The sequence below is a fragment of the Acanthopagrus latus genome, chromosome 6, assembly GCF_904848185.1.
Source record: "Acanthopagrus latus isolate v.2019 chromosome 6, fAcaLat1.1, whole genome shotgun sequence".
Taxonomy (NCBI): domain Eukaryota; kingdom Metazoa; phylum Chordata; class Actinopteri; order Spariformes; family Sparidae; genus Acanthopagrus; species Acanthopagrus latus.
The window spans coordinates 4,463,470-4,479,257 of NC_051044.1; the positions used below are offsets into that span (position 1 = coordinate 4,463,470).

Here is a 15,788-nt window from a genome sequence, read left to right on the forward strand (position 1 = left end):
TTTATTAACATGTAATCAAGCCCATGGTCCTTTTTCTAAACTTCTACCTCTAAAAAAAAATGGAAACAAATGCCAAAACCCACTTCATTTAGTTATTTATGTGGTTGATTTATCAGTTGTCTTCATGACTAAAGGTCAGTTATGTGACAGACCTCATAAGATCCTTCAAAATCAAACGAGTATCAACATGCAACTGAATATAGCATTAGCTTTTTCCTTCTCACACACTCATGGGCTCCAACAGGACGGACAGGTAATTATATTTAAAGCGTACGTACGGACAGAGTGTAAGAAGCGGCGGACAGACCGACAGACGAGGTGAGCTCACGTGGAAACGGGCAGCTCCGATAAAAGCACGCGGACAGACAAGCAGGAAGTTATGGCAGTCACTTCCAATTTCCGGGGGCACTCTGACGCTATTGGCCTGTGTCATGAGGCTCTCAAACACACACATACACATGTGCACACGCACACAGAGGCCCAGCAGTATTCTGGTCTCAACATTAATCACAGAGGTTGACAGGTAATCTGCCGAGGCGCTCCCTCCTTTTCTCCCTCTTTCTCCTTTCTATCTTTCCTTCTCTCTCTCTACTCTTATCTCTCTGTTCCTTCCCCCTCTCTCTCTCCCTCTCTCTCTCGCTGTCTGTGTGAACTGTCAGCGGGATTGCAAAGTGAAAGATAGGTTCCTCCCCTCCCTCTCTCCATGCCTCATCCTCTCACTTCCCTCTCCATCCCTCCATCCTTCCCTCCCTTGATCTCTCCCCTGTGACGACCACTTCTATCACTCCCAATCACAACCCTCTTTCCACCCTCACCCTACCTTCCCCGATTGTCTCCCCCTCGCTCATTCAATCCATCCATCTGTTTCGTCTGTCCCTCCATCCGTCTCTCTCCCCTCCAGGCATTACTGTTCAGGATGTGTCGCCTTAACACCTGACATGGGGTATTAAAGTCTGTACATGTTTGTGTGTGTGTGAGTGTGTGTGAGTGTGTGTGTGAGGCAGAGCGACTCAGCTCTCACACTGAATCTGTGTATTTCAGGCATCGCGTCGGCCATCAGTCGTTCTGTCAGACAATCGATGAAGTCTTTACAGTTTCACAGCTTTTCCTGAACAAAATATGAAGCCCGGTACGAAAATGTGACACCGATTAGCATTTATAGACTTTTCTGATAAGACAGAAACCGCTTCGGTTTGTTTGTTCAGGCAGCAAATTCGACCTGTTTACATTTTCAGAAGTGAACGTTGAAGTCGTGTAATGTTGTTAAACCTCCGCTACAAGGTCATTTTTTTCAACATTACACAAGACAGGGTTACATAACACAAAGATAGTTAATAAACTCCTTCATGGTACATAAATTACAGGACATACATGCAGTTATTTATGTACAAATAAACAAACACACAGAGCATCTTTTCAATTTGCGTTGGGTGAATGATGGTGTGTTTGGCATCGTAATGATAATGAATTAATGATACAAACATTGTTGATCTAGCATCAATATGCTGAGTAGATAGTGAACATGTGGCTTTCCATTTGTCTCTGCAGTGCCGGGGCAGGGAGGACGGGCTGTTTCATTGCAGTGGACATCATGTTGGACATGGCAGAGAACGAAGGCGTGGTGGACATTTTCAACTGCATCCGAGAGCTGCGATCACAGCGAGTCAACATGGTCCAGACGGAGGTTGGTGAACCGTATGTGTGCCAAAATGTTCACCGCTGTGGAAGGATGGAAAATGAAGCACTCCTGCATGATTGAACTTTTCCAGTGGAGGATGGAAACTTTGAATCGTGTAGGAAGAACTCACTAACTACTGTTTATTGATGAGAACTGGTGGATGGACTTACTGAGAAGCTCCACAGCGAGAAGAGTTCTCAGAGGCTTACCCTCCACATCTCTAGTTCTTAGAAATATTCCACCAAATGTCAGTTTGAATGAAGGAAAAACAGTGAGATTGATTATCTTAATTAGCCTGAAGCACGAAGCATCGGTCTGTCTGCGCGCAGGACGAGACGCTGGAGCAAAGACAGACACAGTTTCACTTTCTCAGTACTTCTTGCAGCCTTATACTGTATGATCCATCCCAATCTGTCCATCAATATTAAACATCCCTTGAATTATAGATGACAGTAGTACAAACACACAAACTCTAAATCAAATATATACACACACACGCACACATTGATTTAGGATTCTTTGTGTGTGTGTGTGTGTGTGTGCACATCTCAGAATATGTTTCTTACCATGTCTTACTACCAAGCACACCCACACACACTCATAAACATACACAACCGCTGAAGTTAGCTGCTGAAACCTTGTTCCGATAAAACTACTTTCACTTTTCAAGGAAAATGCATTTATTTTATTTATAGTTTATATAGCCGGCGTTTACAGAAGTAGAACAAACTGTATGTATGTAACTAGATTAACTCCCCTAACTGGGTTAACTACAGTTAACTAGCACTACTCAGCTGACCAGTCTGCAGCATCAGGTCAAGAACAGCCATCACATTTGATCTATTTCTTAAAAGTTTTGTCAGGCAACAATGTAAGTTACTTGCTATTCTACACACTGAGTCATAATTTGTTTTAATTTTGTTCTATCAATCATTTTTTTAAAGCGCCTGTATCTTCAAATGTTGGGTGTTTCATTTTGGAACAGAAGTATTCATTTCCTCTCTAAGCTACCTTAAGCCGACCTAATCCATCCCGCCTCTGCGCTCCATTTGTACCACTGATGAAAACCTTACACATCTAAAAAGTCAACTTTACACGGAGCAGAGAGAAAACAGCCTCATTTTCAGACTGACAGCTCGAGCTCAGAGCTTGGAATTGACTTTCGAATGGGTGTTGGAAGAGCGAGGTTCAGGAAAGTTATCCAGGGCATCGCTCAGAGTGTTTTCATGTGACAGCATCGGTATAAAAGCTAGTTAAGCATGCATGTGTGTGTGTGTGTGTGTATGCGTGCACTTGAAACGGAGCTGAATGCATCCTGCCCTGCCTTTTGAATATGTGTGGGAGCAATTTATGTCAGTGTTGAAGCCGCTTGACGCTATTATAATCCTGCTCCACACAACACAAGGCAATTAATCTTTTAAAAGGCACTAGGGAAAGGTGTGTGTGTGTGTGTGTGTGTGTGTGTGTGTGTGTGTGTGTGTGTGTGTGTGTGTGTGTGTGTGTGCGCGTATACATGTGTTTTTGTATGTGTGTGTCACAAGAGTAGGTAATGGCCAGGAGAGGACATTTCAGTGATGCTTTTGAAACTCTCCTCCCGGCTCCAAGGGCAACAATTAACATTCAACAGAGAGAGAGAGTGAGAGAGAGATGGAGAGATAAAGTGAAAAGCAAATTGAAACAGCGAGAGGCGGCAGACGAACACAAGTGTGAGAGGAAACAATAGAAAGAAACGGGAGAGAGAGAGAAATAAAAAAAAAAAAGTGAATGAACCGTAGATAAAAAATGGAAAAGACGGAGAGGTGGATTAACATGCACAGAGGCTGCTGCAGCTCACGGTGGCTGGTGCTGGTCGGAGCACAAAGAGCACACTTGATCCAGAGCGCAGAAACACTGCAGGGCAAAGCACTTCTCCCTTTTATTTCACTTTTAGGCTGCAGGAGACTACGAGCACAAACATAATGAATTCACACGCACAAAGCAAACAGGAGCTGCGCCCACAGTGGAATGTTTGAGTGTGTCGGAGCCTTGAAAACGGCCGGACATGAAGCTTAGTCCAACGTGCCTTCTGTCCCTGAGAGGTCGGAGCCGACAGCTACGCGGGTTCAAGACCAAACCTTTGTTTATACGCAGGCCGGAGATCTGTCTGTTTTATACCACAGCCTCGCTCTGATGGACTGCTTTTGCTCATGTTGCAGGAGCAGTATGTGTTCGTTCACGATGCCATCTTGGAGGCGTGTCTATGTGGGAATACAGCCATACCAGTGTGTGAGTTCAGAGCCATTTACTACAACATCAGCCGGCTGGACCCACAGACCAACTCCAGCCAGATTAAAGACGAGTTCCAGGTGAGAACACACACTCACACACACACACACACACACACACACACACACACACACACACACACACACTCGTTTGATGGGAAATTCATTATCTGGAGACAAACTTTAAAGGACAAGCTCACAAGTTTTGTAGTCTACAAAATATTAATCTCATGTTCTCAATTCGTCCAAAAAGCAAGATAGATCTATTACATGTTAGCAGATTATTAAGACTAAAGTCAGTGTTTAATCTTTTTGCTGAGTCTTCATGATGTTACTGCGGACGTTTTGTATCGTGGTCCAGTCGTCTTGCTGTGTTTCCTCGTTCATGTTAACTTTGTAGAAGGCTGAACTTGAAGTGGCATTGATGAGCTGTTTTTTTTTTTCTCCAGACGCTGAACATAGTCACCCCTAGAGTCCGTCCAGAGGACTGCAGCGTGGGTTTGCTACCCCGGAACCACGACAAGAACCGCAGTTTGGACGTTCTATCAGCAGACCGATGCCTGCCTTTCCTCATATCTGTGGACGGAGAGAGCTCCAATTACATCAACGCTGCGTTAATGGACGTAAGTGTATGTTCGACATATCAATCTGTGTGTTTCGTACGTGATGATATATTCCGGTGCAGAGATCTAAAATCTTTGCTCTGATTATTTTTTACTGGCTGTTGTTATTCATCTGATCCATCTCAATACTCCAGAGCCACAAACAGCCAGCGGCCTTCATTGTTACCCAGCATCCATTGCCAAACACCATGGGCGACTTCTGGAGGCTGGTGTTCGACTACAACTGCTCGTCCATTGTAATGCTCAATGAGATGGACGCGGCACAGGTACGAACACACACAAACAGTATTCCCCGTCTGTTTGTCCTGCTTTTGGACGAACTTACGTTTCATGAAAAGAGTAAACAGCAGACAGCCAGCAGCGGACACATCTACTATAACATCACAGGACCTTGGCAATACATTGAAAGACCGTGTTTATGAATGTGAATGTGTATTGACAGTCCTTCGAATAAATCCCTGGCACTCACAACGTGTGTGGTTATTCAGCAATTCGTTAACAAATCTTGACAGATCTAAAATACTGAATTAATAATCAAAAATACGCCCTAAAATCAACAGAATTCAGCTGACAGTCAGAAACCGTGTTGTTGCGTAGGAGGTGCTCATATAATCAACGGACGAACACAGATGTAGCTGCGTCGTCTTGCTCAGCGCTGATTGTAAATGAGTTGTAGATTCTCAGCTCACACATGTCTGGCATTTTAAGTGAATAAAATCCCGCTCGTGGCATTCTTTATCTTGCACGTCTGGCGGGTGTGTAGATGGAAAAAAAAACTGTGTTGAAATTACTGTCCTGTTTTTATGTCGGCTTTATCTCATCTTAATCCTGCACGGAGTATTATGTTCCACACGTAGATAACTCTTTTATCTGGCCTCACTGTGGAAGTATAAAAACTTGAAAATGGAATTCACATCCAGCCACAGAGGTGATAATCTTCATTATCGATGACGGGAATTCATAAAAGAATTTTCTGCCTTCCAATTATTACTTGTGCTGTTAGGCCGTTTGAAAGGAAATCCACGTGAATGTGTCTATTAAACCTGGTAAACTTTCTCTTTCTCGCTCTTTCTCGTCTGTATCCCATCTCCTCCCTATTTCTGTCTCTGTTTGCTACAGTTATGTATGCAGTACTGGCCGGAAAAGAGTTCGTGTTGCTACGGTCCCATTCAAGTCGAATTCATATCAGCCGACATCGACGAAGACATCATCAACCGAATCTTCAGGATCTGCAACATGGCCAGGGTACTCAAAGCCTTCACATTTCATATAAAATTACAGATGTTTTAATAATACTAACTTTATTGCACATATATTCAACAGTATGTGGTTCAGGTGGAGGTTTTCCTTGTGCTGTGAAATGTACAGGAAGTTACAGCAGTGAAGACCTTTAGAAAAAAGGGGGAAAGCAACTCCCACAAAGTTCACACTTCCTGATTGTATTTGGAAAACTTTACTCATGTTAAATGAAGAGTAAATGCGTGATTAAATTATGGTGGTGACCTGAAGGTAGCGTTGCATTCAGGGCCTCGTTCAAGTCCACCGAAAACACAAATGGTTCCTCTGTAGACCCAACTTTCACTTAATTCATTAAAACAAAAGGTGATTGTTTTAAGACATTCTCAACCTGACCTCCAGTACGTCTTATCCTGGAACGTATTCAAGGTTAGCACGATTAGTTGACAAGCATTCTGGGAGACTCTAATCTGTCTGTGCTCCAGTATTTAGTCTCCCCCATCATCTCACATTATTAACACTTGCACTTGGTCGGTCACTTAAACCAGGATTTAGTCATTATTGCACATTAGCTAAGTGGCCAAGAGGTGATCAGTATTTTAAGTCTGAAATAAATTATTTTCTCTCCTGTGTTTATAAGTTTAGAACTGGTTGGGACTTTTCTTTACTATCTGTGAAAACGTGTGGCAAAGAAGGTTTTCAGCAGGGGAAAAAAAATATCTTGGAAAAAAAGGTTTTTCAAATCTGTCGCAAAATGCAAGAAAAAATCAAAAAAACAAATTTAAATCAGAAAATGAAAAACAATTAATAACTGTCTTCATTTGCCCCTCACGGCCACCGTACCATGCTGATGGAACAGCATTCCTCTGAACAACTGGGTTCTCCTCTCAAAATGTCAAACAACAGACAAAAATAGCATACAGCTTTTCTGGTGTAATCCAAGTCTCCGGTAGCCCCCAAATCCCAGATTAATTTGACAAGACATTATTTAAACCCTTTTTTTAAACGTCACTGTTGTTGCTAAGCTATAAGAATTAGCGCACACATCTTCTGAAGTGGGTGCACAAGCCTGACTGCACACTGAGGATGCAAATAATATCTTTCCAAATCAATTTGGGATTTCTGGGCATCTGGAAGTGTTTTGTGAACTCCAAAACTTAATGTGACTTTCTTTACCCATGGGGGTGAACACAACATGACTGGATTTTCATTTTTGTGATTTAACTCAAAACAAAATTGTTTGGATTGTCCCATAGAAATAAAAAATGTCATCCTTGCCCTTTATCTGACATATAACAATAGATGGTGGAAGGATACACCCAGGAAGACAAAGTAACATCACATAAAAGGCATTTTTCATTTCATTTCATCTGACCTTTAGCTCCCACTAAGCAGCCGACTAGATGATACTGGCTGTACCTCTCACACACTAATGCTGCCATGCTAACCGAGTCCTGGTTCAGAGAGAACGCTAAAGAGACAAAGACAGCGTGGTAGGAGGTGGTGCAACAACAACAGAGCATTTTTAAAACCATCCTCTCCTCATGTCTCCATGTTCCTCCTATTGTCCTCTCCTGCCTGTGTTCTCACCTTTTCTTTCCCTTCGCATTCTCACCTCCATCTCATCTTTCCTCCCCTCCTGTTACTTGTTACTCCCTTCTGATCTCATTTTCTCACCCATCCATGACGGTACAACTCCAGCGGTACCCTATCGTCCGCATGCTCCTATAGCACTTAGTGAACTCCCCGCTACCCCACTCTCTATATTCTAGCGCTCTCTCTCCCTCTCTCGCTCCCTCTCAAACACATCACCAGTCTAGCGTGAAATGGCTCATATCATCGCCACAACAGCACATCTCACACTGTGAGAGCAGCTCCAACCTAGCTGAGTCTGTACCACCAACCACTAAGCCATCAAATGAAGAGGAGGAGAGTGAGAGAGCAGGAAAGGGGGGAAAAGAGGAAAACATAAAGAGTGATGAAGGGTAGAAGGAAAAAAAAAAGATTGGGGCAAAATGAAAAAGTTTGAAATGGGAGTTGATTGGAAGAAAGGATGAAACACGAGAGGAGGAGGAAGGAGCATGAATAGAAATGGTAAAGCAGGTATACAGGAGAGAGAGAGAGAGAGAGAAATGGAGGAAAATGTGTGTAAATGTCAACGTGCGTTGCAAACATCACAGTAAATCAGTCTGACAGTGATGGCGGGCTTTGGTATTTGAGGTGGTGGATGCCAACCGCCTCAGGCCAGATGACTGAAAACATTTTGTCTGCCATGAAATTGAATTAAACATTACAAGATGTCCTCTTTGAGTCCAATCCGATTCCTTTAAACAGGCATTTTTCTTCAGAAACAAGAGCAAATTGGAGAACAACAGCGCGCTAACACATGAAAAGTGCTTTATTGTTGGCTGAGTCTGTCATTAGCAAATGAGGCCGTCACTGAGAAGAATGGCAGCTTCTGGCTAAAAGCTACACTGTGTTTGAGATCTTAGTCGTCCAAGAACATGCCAAAAAACAAGTAGGAAGCTCAGATAAAACTCTCGCAATGTTCAGTAATGAAGAAGATCTAATCTGATCACCAGCTACATTTATGTCTTTAAAATGATTTGACCTCAGTCCACGTTAGACTACATGATGAATCCTTTCCAGTCAACACATTTTTGGCTGGAGGGGACAGAGACAGACGTCTGGGTCATAAATGTCAACAGTCGCCTTTGGACAGACAGTCATGCTTAAATTAAAAAAAATATATATACTGCTTGATCTTTATTGTGATGACGACAGCTGTGGTGATAAAAATCCTTATTTTTCCCTCGTCTCTCTTCAGCCACAGGACGGTTACCGCCTGGTGCAACACTTCCAGTTCATCGGCTGGCCGGCCTACAGGGACACGCCTCTCTCCAAGCGCTCCATCCTCCAGTTGGTCAGGAGGTTGGCGAAGTGGCAGGAGCAGTACGACGGAGGAGACGGGAGGACTGTGGTTCACTGCCTGTAAGTTGGACACAAACACACGACACGCGGACAACACAAACCTGGGATGAAACAGAAAGAATTGGGTTTAAAGAGGATGAGAACAAATGCTGTTCACTGGAATGATAGATCAAGATAAAAAACAAAAAAACAAAAACTACTGAAAGAAAAACTGTGTGTGTGTGTGTGTGTGTGTGTGTGAAAGACGTTGAGACTTAACAATGATGAAGTACTCGGAAAGAACACACACATATACAACAAAACACTTTACAACAAACAGGCTCACAGTCACACACACACACACACACAGACCTCTGAGATGATATATACAATACACGGTGTTTGGAGACTCATCCATTGTTCTCTGCTGGCTCGCTCTTTCATGCTTTATTTTCCCCCCGCTGATCTGTCAGACGTACAGATGGTCTGAGCTCAACATTTATCTCAGTTCAGGTGTGTCTGACGTGAACTATGAGGAAGACAAACACACACAGCAGGTGGGCTAAAAAGATTCAAAGGACGATTCATAACAGGAGGTACACATTCATTGTAGTTCGATAACAATGTCAGCTTGGCTCATAACTAGGAATTAGTTAGTTGGTTGAAGATATAAAAGAGACTGCCTGCACAACAAGACCTGCATAGTTAAGTATTTATAATCTATCTAGCCTTGTTTAAAGGGTAACTCTCTTCTGCATATGTGAAAAGCCTTGTGTGGCTCCAGGGGAAGCTGAATGCAGTCTGATGAATGTCCTATGGAGGTGTCATGCTCCTCGGATGGTCAAACCTCCCGAGTTCACAAGTCGTTCTTCCGACTTCAGTTTGATCGTGTGCACCAAAGAGAAGGTGATCTGTATTTTCATCGCTTACAGCGTTCAAACAGCACATTATCAGCTGTTTCCAGTATCTGAATGTCAAGGAAGAGCAAAGGAAACAGATTCTGTAAGCCAATCCACCCACCCGGTGTTAACTGTCCTCTGACATGGCCGAGTTGCATTGTGGGTAATGAAGACAGCAGGCTCTGAAACAGTCCACAGGTCTAGCAATGCACTCCTGTAACAGTGTTGGTCTCGTAATGGGCAGTTTAGAAGCAAATGATCAAAACTGACACTGCAGAACCAGATATGTCGCCATTTTTATTATATCAGTTCTTCTTCCTTGGCGCCTGCGTTACCCACAATGCAACTTATCCACAGAGTTACATCACTAGAGGCAGTTTTATCAGATTACAATAGAATTCCCCTGGAACCAGTAAAGGCTTTATACTACGTTATTTCCACAAATGCAGTGAGACTCTCCAAGACCTGAATGCAATAGAAAAAAAACCAAAACAATAACATTATTACACACACGTATGTGTGTGTGTTTTTTATAAGTCTACACACACACACACACACACTGCTCAGCTCCACGCAGCTCGTATCTCAGCAGAACAAATGAGGCTGATAATGAGGGGGGGAAACAGAGGCTGTAAAATCTATAGACGAGAGATTACAGGGGAACTTCACTAACAACAACACACAAACACTCACACACCAAACATTGCCTCAAGCGCATCACTGGTGCTCATCCAATCAGCATCCTCTGTCACAGCTCATTGGGCCAATCAGAATTGGCATTGATTTGTTTTGTTTTTTTGTTTTTTCTGGCGGCTGTGAGGTTCTTTTTGCTCTCAGTGTGATTTCTGAAAGAGAGTTTGGGATACAGGCTGTTTTCATTAAACGTGCTGAAAAATGTGATATTAAAATCTTAAATCATTCTAAATTATTTCTTAATAGGCAGCTCACAGTTCTAAAGATTTTCAGAGATTGTATGCTACGAACTAAATGTAGACAGTGGTCATTTTCAAATTTCTTATGAACTCATGTGTCACTCAGTACTATGGCAGCTGCTTTATCACCACATCGAAAATAAAAATATATTTAAAAAGTTTTCAGCTGCAAAGCCTAAATAGTTTCCCCCAACTACAGTAGAAGCAGCAGCAGTCAGTATCTGTTGAAGCCCTGAGGGTCAAGTGAAGATATTTTTTTTTGATTTAATCTCTGATTTAAACTATTTCCTCTCTGTGTTTATGACTTGAGATCTGATGGGAAATCTGCCTTATTCCTAATAAGTTCCTTATTTTTCTCCATGTGTGAAAATATCTGAGGGGAAAAACTTTTTTTTCTCTCTCGTGACTGAAACCAAATGGAAAAAAAGATGAGTTTCAGGAGAATGTGTGGATCTGGTCCTGAATTTTTGGTTTGGTTTGTTCCATGTGTGAATCTGAATGAGGAGAAAGGCAGCAACATGTGTGAAGCGAGGTGAACATTTATTTTTTTTTTGTTCAGAGGTGAAACTGAGTTAACAAAGAAAGAAAAAAACTCTATCATATGTCAACAGAGAACAGAATTATCTTGTGTTTAGTCTGCACGTAGAAATTAAACTCACCTGGAAAAAAAACATGAATGCTTTTAGTCCTATTTAAAACACGAGGCACAAAAAAGAGAAATTTTATAGCCAAACAAGATTTTTTTTTTTTTTTTCATATTATGTTTTCCAGTCAATTTCATAAATGGAAAATCTTGAGTTTTTTTTTTATTTTTTTAACTTTATTTTATTTTATGCATTTTTATATATATATATATATATATATATATATATATATATATATATATATATATATATATATATATATATATATATATATATATATATATAAAAAAATTCTATGTTTTCACAGATTGAAAAACAAAAGGAAGTTGGAAAGATAATCCCGAATCTTTGGAAAACGAAACCTCCAGAATATTTTGTTTGTTTGTTTTGTTTTGTTTTGTTTTGTTTTTTACTTTTTACTCCATCAAAACTTGGACAGATTATCCTGGCAAAACTTATTTTTTGAACATTTTTTTTTCCCAACTGAAAGAAAATAGGTATCTTTGGGGGGAAAAAAATGAAACTTTTTTTTTTTTTAATTATTTTTTACTTGGTTCCACCTGAGTGGGTGGAATTCCACGTTTTCACAGATGGAAAAAAAAGGGTTTGTAAGTAAAACATTTCTAATTTCCTTTTTTTTCCATCTGTGAAAACATGCGGGCTCAATTTTAAGTGTTTGTTTATTTAATTCTCATTTCGACCTGAAGACACGATCTGTCTCCTTAATTTTTAAAAATTGTTTTAAACATCTCCAATTAACTGATTTTTTTTTTTAATTTCCCCACATGTTTTCGCAGATGGAAAAACAAATGAGGAAAGAATTTATGAGATTATCCTGGCAAAACTTCTTTTCCCACCCAGATAAAGTTATTCAGATCAGACTTGGAAAATGGATCACCAGAAATAAAAAAATAAATAAATAAAAATCCTCCCTTGCCCCTCAAGGCTGCTTGGTGCTGATCTTGACTCAGCTGTTAACGCTTACACACAGAATCAATGGTTAATCTTGTGGTGTCTTATTGGAATACAGATGGTGACAGTGATACATATCCCATCTGTGACCCCCAGCTTAAATCAATACGGAAAGCTATCGATTGTTCAGGCTTGACTCCTCTTACATGTGCATCAGTTATTTTTCAATAAAATCATAATCATAAGAAATTAAAATACTTGGGTTATCGTTGCCCGACCCGACTCGACCCGACTCGACCCGACCGACCCGACCGACCCGCTACCATCACTGCTAAGCTCTAACCTGCAGTAAATGTAACTGATGGGATGCAGGCTTTCTTCTGCCTCTGGGTGAAGGCAGCTTCACTGGCTAATCAGCCCCAGATATTGATTTCACAGACTAAGTAATACCAGAGATAAAGAGAAACATGATGGTTCAATCAGTAGCTGGTGAGAATTGATTATTTTTCTGCTCCTCACTTGTCCTGGAGGTTGGAGTCTGATGGGTCTTTAATGCTGACTACATGTCTCATTTTCAGTGAATCACACAGAGGAGGGAAGGCTGTTAGAGAATATTGAGGGGCCGACACACTGACAACAGCATTCTGTGCTGTATTTATTTATATAGATATGTATTTCAGATGGCGAAGAATAAATAGTGTGCCGTCTTGTCCCGGAGGATCTCTTAATATATTTACAGCTTGCTGCAGTTCATATCTGAAAAATGTGGCTCCCAAGTATTTCATAAACACCTTGAGTCTAATATATCTGATAATTCCTCTCTCTCACAAAGCATCTGTCATCGATCTGCGGCGCACGCGGTGTAGCCCTGAAAGTATTCTGGGTAATAATTCTGCTGTTCAGCGTTGGTTTTTCTCTTGTTTGGCTAACTTGGTGATTTGTTTTTTTAAATCCTGCACGGCCGCACTCACCGTTTCATGACAGGAACAGAACTATGAAGATAAGAACTTTCATAGGCTGAAAGTTTTCCTTTAACCATTTTGCCAAGCGAGAGAAAGTCGGTACGCTGTGTATCGTTAATGTTTTAACATCGTCATCAGTATCGGCTTCAGTGGATCCTCGTTAGTTTCTCTTACATGAGCTAGAACATGTTACTGGTCGACCTTCGGATGGTGAATTTAATAAACTTAACAAACTGAAAGTTGCCCTGGCCCTCAGTAAAACTCGAGTCTCGGCCTGTCTTGATTTTATTGGGTTTGTTGGTTGTTGTTCAGTAATTAGGTTTCATGCATTTTAGCCCCTAAGATGTATCTGACAGCACTAATGTAAAATGTATTCAGTCTCATTTTTATCCCTTACCCAGATCTGTTGCAGGGAAACCTTTGCATTTTAAGTTTTTTATCTCAGACGCAGCGTAATGAAAACCAGTAGTGCCGTCTCCCGTTTCAAAATAGATTTGCGGATTCTGTACGTAACAAAAATGCAATAAACCTGAAAATGAGTTGTTTAAAATGATTGGTCCAGTGATGCGTGCATTCTGGCTGTTTTAACATTCTTCACCACTTTTGGACGCGTTCATTTGTAGTCAGTTCAGCTCAAATAATTAGTTAGTAAAATCCGGGAGAATTGATTTACCTGATAGTATCTAAACTGTGGCGGCCCGGGTATTGTTAATGCAGAGCAGCAGCATTAGCAGTAGACTGTGGGTGAATTTTCTGACGGCTGCCACTCCACCTCTCAGCGCCCGAATGTTTTATTCAGTCGGAATACTGAAGGAATTCAGCTGGAACCGGTCGAGACGGGAAAGTCTGGAGCTCTTTTCATGGCGGGAGGTCTGACTGCTGACTGCTGATCGGGCTGTAAACACACGATATATACACACAAATACGGCTGCGTCACTCCACCATTTGTCCATTACAGCTAGTTAACCCCTGAATTGAGTCTGTGAAATGTGAACACATCAATTCAGATGTCTTAAATCCATTAGTAGGGCTCATGTTTCTTTGAGCTGCATGCAGAGACAGTTCTCTTTGTTCTGCATGTTCACTCTGTCACTTCCTGTCAGTCTTTGTCTCATTTAGCCTTTTCTAAACTTTCACTGTTGGACTTGTTTCACTTTAGTTTGCTCTAGAAAAAAAAAAAATATATATATATATATATATATATCAAATGTCAAATTTGACATCCTGGAACTTGTATGCACTCTGTACAATCATTTATATTTTAAAAAAAACTTTTGCCAAAAGTTTAAGAAGCAGTTCCAGTTGTGAGCATGTTGAAACTAATCACTAACTATTCCTGGTTCAGGACAGCAGGTGTGTGGGTCTAAATAAATTGATTTAAAGGCGATCATCAATCAGAATATCATTGATTACAAAAGCAGAGATGAAACTACACGCACACAAACACTCAGAAGGTTTCGTATTCGATTTTAGTTGACGTTTGGATTTGCCCACTGCAGTCAAAGATCGCTGATGATGAAGGTTCAGAGACGGCAACATAAATCAATAACAGCCTGTATCTGCTCTGACTCCTATCACTGGACGCACACTCATCAATACTTACAGCAACATTATGAAACTTTTTGATGGTACAGTGTCTTATAATACGGTCAATGATGTCTCTGTCACATGTTGCTGCATCTACAGGGCGCCAAATCACACAATTTTCACAAAATTATACATTTCAATTCCAATTTCTTGATAATGCTGCTTTAAAAATATACTTTTCATGTATTTATTAATAGTCAGACATTTCCCTTTAAAGGTGATGTTGATGTGTTGGGTTTATGAAGAGCAGCTTGTCCTCAATGTCTGTCGAGATCCCAAACTGATATGAAAAGACATTATTTCTCTTAGCATCTGCTGCAAAGACTTGGATGCAAAAGCATCTTTATTACAGCTACTAGTAACAGAAATATTTGGTTTTCTGGGGGCAGCATTTGCCAAAACAGACTTGGTGGTACACTCTCAAAAGGCTGAAGGCTAAAAGAGTTTTCCTTTGTAAACAGAGAGCCGTTCCTCCTCCACACTACCGAGCACCGATATACATACAGTCACGGCTGAGAGACGAGTCTTGTCTCTCATAACTGGTGTTATTAGCTTTATTAAAATCCACTGAAATGTTTCTGAGTTCTGGGTTCAGAGGTTTCAAGGGCGATTTTGAAAAGCTGACATCAACAACCTCAAACACAGCAGCGGTAGCTGAGTAGTGACAGGAGAATAACTCAGAGGAGAAGAGAAATCCCTGAGAGGAAACATTAAATTCCACGATAAACACGTTTTTTAAAAGCACGGCTCCCACGGTGATAAAAGAGGGGAATCATGTCCTGCTGTTCTGTAGAGGAGGAGAGAGAACAGCTCTCACCTCAGAGCAGCTCGTCCACAAAGACGAGACGTGTTCTCGATTCTCTCCGTTTCTTTCTTAATTCTCTCTGTAGAGCTTTAATCTGATACTCACTTCGGTTTCCAGGATGATGATGGTGATGATCTTGTCTTCTCCTTCTCCCTCCTCCTCTTCCTCCTCCTCTTCCTCCCCTGCAGTACCGGTGGAGGGCGTTCTGGAACGTTCTGTGCCATCTGCAGCATCAATGAGATGATCCAGCAGCAGAACATCGTGGATGTTTTCCACACCGTCAAAACACTGAGGAACAACAAGACTAATATGGTGGAGACTATGGTGAGGACTCAT

General features: G+C 41.3%; 1 protein-coding gene and 1 long non-coding RNA gene across 18 annotated transcripts in view; one reads left to right on the forward strand and one right to left on the reverse strand.

Moving 5' to 3' along the window:
- ptprt (protein tyrosine phosphatase receptor type T) overlaps positions 1-15,788 on the forward strand; it is a 311,154-nt gene that overhangs the window by 292,613 nt on the left and 2,753 nt on the right. For all 17 annotated transcript variants that reach the window (XM_037099888.1, XM_037099891.1, XM_037099886.1 and 14 more), the window contains 7 exons: positions 1,549-1,684; positions 3,874-4,023; positions 4,392-4,565; positions 4,700-4,831; positions 5,685-5,810; positions 8,629-8,792; positions 15,641-15,776. In XM_037099888.1, the coding sequence (XP_036955783.1) occupies positions 1,549-1,684; positions 3,874-4,023; positions 4,392-4,565; positions 4,700-4,831; positions 5,685-5,810; positions 8,629-8,792; positions 15,641-15,776 (1,018 nt within the window). The remainder of the gene's footprint in view (positions 1-1,548; positions 1,685-3,873; positions 4,024-4,391; positions 4,566-4,699; positions 4,832-5,684; positions 5,811-8,628; positions 8,793-15,640; positions 15,777-15,788) is intronic.
- Positions 9,108-14,785, reverse strand: LOC119020533. Its single transcript, XR_005075360.1, has 3 exons — positions 14,664-14,785; positions 13,734-13,955; positions 9,108-9,240 (listed from the first exon to the last, which is right to left on the reverse strand). It is a non-coding gene; the product is annotated as an uncharacterized LOC119020533 (long non-coding RNA).